At 40.6% G+C, this 8,774-nt stretch overlaps 1 protein-coding gene across 2 annotated transcripts; it reads right to left on the bottom strand.

The window, feature by feature from the left end:
- Nucleotides 1–506: 506 nt before the first annotated feature.
- Nucleotides 507–8,400, bottom strand: fezf2 (FEZ family zinc finger 2). Of its 2 annotated transcripts, none has more exons than XM_028825411.2 (5): nt 7,522–8,400; nt 3,292–4,122; nt 2,964–3,098; nt 2,738–2,870; nt 507–1,135 (listed from the first exon to the last, which is right to left on the bottom strand). In XM_028825411.2, exons 2-5 carry the CDS (start codon nt 4,081–4,083, stop codon nt 885–887), a joined length of 1,311 nt encoding a protein of 436 aa, XP_028681244.1. In that variant the 5' UTR covers nt 4,084–4,122; nt 7,522–8,400; the 3' UTR covers nt 507–884. The 2 variants fall into 2 exon arrangements, with proteins under 2 accessions (XP_028681244.1, XP_028681245.1); XM_028825412.2 differs by lacking the exon at nt 7,522–8,400 and adding an exon at nt 4,381–4,810.
- Between the last annotated feature and the right edge of the window lie 374 nt (nt 8,401–8,774).

Here is an 8,774-nt window from a genome sequence, read left to right on the forward strand (position 1 = left end):
ACTAATCAAAATTCGCTAAATGCGTGCCCTCTGCCGTGTCCGTTATCCTCCATCTCGGTAAATTAGAATCGTCTGCACGAGCCATCCATCCATTTATTTATTTACGTTGTAAAACTAGCGCAGTGGTTACGGGTTTGGACTGAGGTTGCCCCACTACGGACACTTTAGGACTACGAGCAAGTCACTTCACCTGCCTGCATGCGCTCCAATTGAAAAAAATAAATAAATGTAACCAATTTTTTCTAAAATACTATTAGCCGTTTTGGATAAAGGTGTCCGTCAAATATTATTATTAATAATAATAATAATAATAATAATAAATAATGTCATATCTATTCATTCCCTTATGCAAAAACGAGCCAACACCGATATCGCGCTTATCCAGCAGGTTTGACTGCACTGTAGGATTCAGCCGATATCTTCTAAACGTAATATGTATGTATTATTACTGACGAAAATATAAAATACAAAAAAATAAATAAATAAAAACTTTCTGAAACGTGCAGTCAATTCCGAAGAAACGTAACTCGGTTTATTAACGGGAAAAATATTTTATGAATTGTAATATTTCGCTTCTTCATAACGGCATAACTGTATACCGCTTTCATCACACATAAATTTACATTTTTTAATTTATATAAAATGAAGCAAGAGCTACAAATACTTAACGCTTAACTCGATACATTGTTATAAACAAGTACTACATTACAGAACATAGAGGATAAACGCTTAAATAACACTCTGTACATTGTCAGTCAAACGTCATGTAATAAAATGAAAAGTAAGTAGTATGGGGTACCTAGAGCAATTCAAGTATACTCTTCCATATTAAAGAAATGGATTTATATATCCCACAATTGGATTGTCTTTTGAGAGAGGGGCATTCAGCCTTGCATTGCCCTCGACAGCTCGCTCGTCGTCGTTAAATTGCTGTCGTGAAGTTTCCTGATGTGCTTTTTGAGGTCAAAGTTCCTGCAAAAGCCCTTCCCGCAGGTCCCGCAGGTGAACGGCTTCTTGTCGTTGTGGGTGTGCATATGGAAGGTCAGGTTGTAAATCTGGTGGAAAGCTTTGTTGCAGATGGTGCATTTATACTGTTTCTCGCCACTGTGAGTCAATTTGTGGTTCTTGTAATTTCCTGCATGGAATAAAAAAAGAATAACAATTAATGTATATACCGGGCACACGTGCGCGCATCTCATACCTGTCTGTTATAGCAGTATATTAACACATTAGCATCGGCGAACAGGCCATTCTGCCCGGCAAGCTCGCGGATCCTGTTCACCGAGTTTGTCCAAAGTGTCCTCAGTTCGAGATTTGAATGTCCTTAAAGTCCTGCTCTCCACCACACTACCAAGTCTCTGTGGTTCTTTGCTCATTTTCTTACATATTTATCGATCTGTTATATACCGCCTTTCATATCTCGCAGCAAAATCGCCAGCGCTAAATTAACACTAAGTGTATGTAGGGGTCCATTCCCTCTCTGCACTTTTAAAGATTATTTTGATATTAAGTATTGGTTAATTGTCTGTGTATCTATTTTTGTATAGTGCATTTTATATTTATTCTATGGCATATTTTATTACATTCGTATCATCTAGCGTCTTTCATATCTATCACAGTAAAATCACCGGCATTTAATTAGCACATTAGGTGTATATATAGGTCCACTTTCTTCATATATACAATTTTAAGGGTTACTTTAACTTGTAAGAGTTAACATTGGTGATTTTGCTGTGTATCTATTATATAGTGCCTTTCATGTCTATTAGATAACGCATGTGTTACATATCTATGTATTATATAGCGGATTTTTAAACATATTTATTTATCTAATTCCCAGACCAGTGGGTCTCAATTAGGTTATGTCAAACAAAAGATTTCCATTTTACAGCCTTCATTAATCCGCGTTTTGCATCTTAGAGTCAAGAAGTTGTCAAACTTTGTCAAACTCAAGTATTAACGAGGGGGCCTGTGTTGTGACCCATAGCGAATTTTAGAATCCAGTGGGGAAAGTTAGCGAGGGCGAACTGCCACTTCTCATTTTTGGATAATATGAAGAGAACGTTTGTGACACAGTTAGACATTTCAAGTAATATTTATAACTTTAGTAATTGTGCTGCGCGCAACTATTTTACAGAACAAAACACAAAGTTTTCACATGATGGAGTAATCGTTCGAAACTCTTAATAATGGGGTCTGCCCTCTGAAAACTCCAACATTTGGGCTTACTCGACCCAGTTATGTCAACAGGTTCCGTGGGGATGCCTTTTTAATGTAAGAATTTTAAAACCGTTAATTACACTTTAAATGTGCATTTAATTTTTAGCAAGCGCGACCTACAGCCACATTCTGCGATCATATTCATTTTAATAGATGATCATTATTCTGTTAATGTGAAGTCACAATAAGCAGTCTTGCAATGTTTAAGATACTTTTTAAAACCATCTAAAGTCTACTGTTACAAACGTGTCACGTTAACTTTGTGAAAATATGAAAACTGTTTGCTGAGAAAGGCAAATATTAAAATTTTAAAAAAACTGGTGCTGTCAACGCCAATTTTTCATTCTGGAAATTACACTATAGTCCTTGAGGTAAACATAATTTTATATATAATATACACACACATAGTTTCCACTACAATATGAATTTATTTCGATAAGATAAACGTTGCACTAACAAATTATTTTATGCGCAACCTTTAATAATATGATAGTAAAACATAGAGTTAATTTCTTACCCTTTTGATGAAACCCCTTTCCACAAAACTCGCAAATGAACGGTTTGTATCCGGCGTGAATGCGAATGTGAGTGTTTAGTGTTGAACTTCTGTTAAACGCTTTGCCACACTGATTGCATTTGTGAGGTTTTTCCTAGAATAAAACAAATGCACAATTAATAAGAGAGTTGGATTTTTTTTTTTCATTCAGGTTGTCAGGAGTATAAAAAGCGAAGCGCGGACTCACCTGCGTGTGGATGATTTTGTGCCTACACAAAGTGCTAGCCTGGCGAAACCCTTTACCGCACACTTTACACACAAAGGGTCTGGCCCCCGTGTGCACTGGCATGTGACGGGTTAAATTATAATGCGCATTGAACACCTGCAAAATAAAGCAAATGTGTAAATGTGCACGCAAGAGCAAAAGTTGGACATCGACTTGACTGCAAACCGCTTTCTGTACGGCTCAAGTTGGAAACACTTTCTGCTTCTTCCTCTGTGAAAATTAAAGTATGAAGCAGTCGCCCGGTTTCCGTTGGACGCCGCTTTCTTAATCCGAATCAGAAGGTCTTTACCTTGCCGCACACGTCACAGGTGAAATGCTTGGGCTTGCCGTCCGCCGGGCTGCTGGTCAGTTTGCTGTGCGTTTTCACGCCGCTCTTCTCCGTGGTCAGACTACTGCTGTCCTTCACGATCTGATCCAGCTGTCCTGGCAGATGCTCTTTATGAGGAAACTGGGGTGTCGGAAATTTGTCTGCCGTTAGATTAGCCAGTTTGGCATTTTCCAGCAAAAGTAGTTTTTGGTGTGCAGACAGAGAAGTCTGTGATTGAGGAGTAACAATGCCGGAGGGAAATAAATGTCCACTTAAAATGTCAGAGGGGCGATACGAAGAGTCCAAGTAATTCAAATAGTATAGAGATCCGTTGGCTGGCATTGTCACCGCCTGGTGAATGACCTGAGGTTTGATGACTCGACTCGCTGGTAAGAGCGAATGCACAAAACTCGCCTCGCTCTTGCAGCACATGCCGCAGTTGGACTTGCACATGGTGGCCGAGTTACAAAGCGTGCCCCTGAAATTAGCTTTCCAAAACTCGGAGTAGTTGATGAACGCCTTGCTCTGCAGGTCGTAGCCAAACGGTTGTAGGGGAATCATACAAGGGATCGGTGAACAAAGGCTGATGATCTTTTTCCCTTCCGCAGCGTCCCCTGCCCGGGGCTTGTCCTCCGCAGAAGTTTTCGGCTCGCACGTTTTGGACATGATTCGCTCGATGGAGAAGGCCAGGCTCTTCGGGGTGCCGCCGCTTCCCAGCCTGGACTCGTGTCTCGGACAGGGCGTCACGGTCTCCAAAGGCGCGGAGCTCGCCATCCTCGCACAACTTGGTGTGAGCAGCAGCCGAGCAGCCTCCTGCATTCCAGAAAAGCCAGGACACACATCAGTTTAATAAGCACCTTGCTTTTACAATGTCACCCATTTACATTCAAATGAACATCTCCGGAACAATGGCACCCGGGGGTACCAGATTAATGCTCATTAACTAGCACACACAAAATTAACAGGACAGTGCAGAGCTTGTTAGCAAACCCCTTTTACCAGTTCAAAACTGGGAGGAGAAAATAATTACCAACTCCGACAGGAAGAATCAATCCTGATGAACTTTCTTACCTTTTAGAAAAACGGAGAGACAGCCGGTATCCAAATATTATGGTGTGGCTCTACTGTCACATTTTGGTAACACACATCCTCATCAGCGAGAGATCACTGTCTCCTGCATTTCGCTGACATCACACGGAGTCACTTGTATCGGGGTGACAAGGAAATGCCACCACCAGCCTTGTTTCCACTCCCACCACCCATTTATACAGAGCCACGGGGGTGGCGTGCTCAACAATTATGGCAGATTATTGTTTATTCCATAGCCTCGTATACCTCTCGTGTGTTTCCACCAACCCCTCACTTGAGGCGGGCAGGATTAAGTGTGACACTCAAATGCGCACAGAGCCGCTGTGTAAACAGGCAGGTAGGACCGTCGGGACGCTGCAAAAGAAGACAATTCAGGCTGCTGCCATCGTGGACGCTGCTAGTCACAGAAACGGAGCAATGCGGATTCGTTACAAATTAAAAGTGTCAATAAAACGTTTATTATTTTGTGTTAGTTTAGTACAATCAGCCGTTCTTCCTTTAGTATTCGTTTGTACAAGTTTCTTATTTTTTTTAATATTCGTTTGTTTTTGTATAAAGATTTCCAAACCTGCTCCCTTATTATAAGAGGTGTCTGCTGCTTGTTAAACCGCTAAAAGTATATTTCAAAAATAAAACTGGGATCGACTTTTCAATCTTGTGTTAAAATTTGAAAATCCACTCAAGTTTAACAATGAAATCTCAGCGTCATCTCTGGCAATCGTTATGCACGAAAGGATTGGCCAATTTTAACGCTTATTTTTATAAACCTAATTATGCTAATAAATAATATTTTGACATATATAGCTCCTTTCAAACGCGCAATTTACAAATAATTCATCTCGGTAGTGGACAACCTGTTGACATCACTGAAATAAATCGATCCCAACATTCGAAACACTTGAAATTGGCGCACGTCCGTTTTTAAGCGTTTCTTCAGGCGTGCACGTTAACTTTTATTATTAATTGATTTGGCTGACGCCTTTTATCCGAGGCGACTTACATTTAAAGTACTTTGGTTATATGTCTTTACGTTACAAATCCGTCATGAGCTATTCATGATTATTTATGGACAACGTTAGGGACTACGTGAATGGTTCTTTTGGGAAAAGTTTAGCATCGCTTTGAAGGACCAGTCTGTCATCTTTATTTTTAAGGGTTTAGCCAGTAACACGAAGCACTGGACTCTAGATCCGCGCGGAAAGCCAGATCATTGCAAAGCTTTACTTAACACTTTCACTTGTATTAATTATTTGGCTGACGCCTTTGTAAAGATGCGATTTACGAGATGCGAGAACTTTGCATTTGTTTTGTTTTTTGTTTTCCAAACGGAGCACAGGCAGGTGAAGTGACTTGATCATGGTCACACAAGAGTGGAACCTCCAAACTCTAAACACTACGCCACACTGCCTGCCCGACTAAAGCGGACTCTGCTCCCCGGAAAGTTTATAAAAAATAAAGCTTGTTCAGGAAACAACGAAAGGGTGAAAAATTAAATACAATTTTTAAATTTGTGTTAAAATGAAATTGTTAGTAAGTTCACAGTTAGCTCTGTAGTCCATGCTTGTTGATGCTGGGTACGCATTAGGTGTCGGAATGGTTCATCAAAGCGATGCCAATGGTTCCCATGAAGGTTGCATTAAGAACCTTTACCTCCATAACAGGTAAGCAGACAGGCGTATAGAGGCTACGGCTTTGGTCCTCAACCCTGAGGTTATGAGTTCAAATTTCGCTACTGACGCCGTGTGAGCAAATCACTTCACCTGCCTGTACTTTAATGGTAAAACCAAAAGAAATCTTCCCAATCGTATCTCAAATGTTGTGATTTGCCTTTGGAAAACGACACCAGCCTAATAATAAAACGAAAGGGTAATCAAATCAAAAATGAGTTTCGTACTCCAGGGCTTGCTGCTGCTATGAGTACATTCTCAAAAATAGATGCCAGAACGGTTCTTCAGAGCAATGCCACAGGTGAACCATTTTTGGCTCCCAAAAGAACCATCCATATTTAGGTTCCAAAAAGAACCTTTAAATCTATAGCCGAATCCATAAATAATCATTAATAAATAATTTGTAAAACTGAAATAGGCTCACGATTTTAAAAGGAAAGTAACACGGTTTACGTAAGGTCTCGGGCGGTAGTATCCGGATTACCATACCTGAAAGATTTCTGTTTTTTTCTACAGATTAAGAACTTTTTCAAAACTCAAAAAGCAAATTTCATAGACAAAGAGCCATTCCCAAAAACATTACCAAGCAATGGTTCAACGGGGAACCACACAACCCAAATGAAGTGTCGATTATTTTTAATAGGGTGCTGTCCGACTCCTTGCGATCCTGTCTCGGAATTAGTGTGTAAGTGTGTAGTACAGAATATAAATAAATAGGCAGCAGCCAGTAGATAACGATTATTCCATTGGTAGTGTGACAAGAATCGCGTCCCGACCGGGAGATGTCCTCTAGCGTACAATGCCGCCGCGGCGTTGATAAATAGGATTAAGAGATTTGTTAGCCGATTTTTTTTCTTGCTAAATTAATTAATCAGGCCTTTCTGGTTAGCGGGCCTTCCTTCCAGGATTGGATCGTGCCTGGCAAACGTTGCTTTCAATGGAGGCGCTATAGCGACTTTGTACTGTATAGCAAGCGGCAATCGAAAACGAATGTCTGGATGTTTGTTAAACAAGTAAAAGTCTAAGATGGAGTGGCGTCCCGTTCAGGATTAATTCGTGCCCGGCGTTCATCGCTGCGGGATAGGTTGCTGTTCCCCGCGACCCTGAGTTCCGACATTAAATTAACGCTGAAAATGCTAGATGCGTGCCAATAAACTAATGAGGTTTAACTTACAAAGCAACAATGAATGGGACTGCAGGCTTCTCTTTCCCGTTTGAAATTATCTACATAGAAATCTGGCCTGAGATCATGCAATTTGTCAAAGCTCGAGCTGCAGCTCACTTTTTCCCACTCGTAATGTCTTCATAAAAATCATTTCCAAAGAGCGTATATAGATTTTTAAACCTCGTTAAAAAGGATTTTGCAGAACCCGTTAGCTTGACTGACTCCAATTTTCATTGCAAGCCCCTAATCCGTGGGGATGAAAATAGCTTTTCCACCCTGGTTTATACTTACTATTTGTATAATTGAGGAGGTCCTATTTCCACCTGTTTAAGGAGCAGATTGCGAGAGCAGAGCCTCCCTCGGATCCTATTAAACGTTTTCCCCCTTCACCTATTCAGAAGAACCAATTTTCCAGAGCGATTCATAGAAGCTGAGCTCTGAAAAAAAGCAGCTCTTTCACTTTTAGCTACTAAAGCACTGCGTGGAACCTGGTTTTGTGTTTTTCTAAAATAAAAGGACGGATTAAAAAGAAAAAGAAAAGACTTAGCCTGACCAGAGGTAAACCAAGCAATGAAAAGAGCCCTCTCTCCATTTTTTTAAGTAATGCATAAAAGTTTGTAGGAATCCAGAGTTTTATACTTCTTGTTACAATGGCCAATTGCTCGTTTTCTTTTGTTCATTTGGGGCCGTTTGAATTCGTTTGTTTGCAGACGACTTCACCTGAGAATCACAACATATTATGGCCTCAAAAAATCATCTTAAACAAGTGATTTAATTACACGTAGACCCAGTTTTTCCCGACACTCAGAGTGTAAAGAAGCCCCAAAGCGGGTCAGTAACAGTGGCTTATCAGGCGACCAGGTTTACGTATTGAAATAATATGCGGCCGCCGAGAATCCTCTTTATTCTGAGCTCGTTCATGCGTGAGTCAACAGGTGACAGAGCCCCCCAACAATATGTGAACGAGCAAATGGACCTCTGAAGAACATGAGAGTTCACTCCGATGGTTATTTGCGGGTAAAACGCAAAAAGAGCAAGCTGAGAAAGATTAGCCCGTCTTCATTATATATAGTGCCTGTTCATATTATTTGCAAAATGTGCACGCCACGATTCCCCATTTTCCTACTTATACCGATTTGCTTGTGTTGTAAGCCAGCAATGGGGTGACTGGCAAATTCCCCAGGCGTCGTCAAAAAGAAGACTGAAGCTGCGAAAAACCCAAACCAGGCGCGTTTATACATCCAGTTTATGAATTCAATTGAACGCGTCCTTTCTGAGCAGAGACATTTAATGAATAATTTGTTTTCCCCTCCGCGCTCCTTAGCATATTACTAAGTACACTTCCTCAAGCGCCGCACAGTTTTCTAATCTGGGAATTCTATGGGACTCAATTCGTTTTTTAAAAAGTCTCACTTCTATTAATCTCCTGCCTCTTGTTTCATGTAATTTCGGCACAATTAGCCTGCTCGGTCTCACAATAAACAATGAGTCCTGTTGCAGCTCACTTAAGCAATAAAGAAGAAGAGAATTTACATGTCCGGTAA

Source organism: Erpetoichthys calabaricus, chromosome 18 (genome assembly GCF_900747795.2).
Source record: "Erpetoichthys calabaricus chromosome 18, fErpCal1.3, whole genome shotgun sequence".
Classification (NCBI taxonomy): Eukaryota; Metazoa; Chordata; class Cladistia; order Polypteriformes; family Polypteridae; genus Erpetoichthys; species Erpetoichthys calabaricus.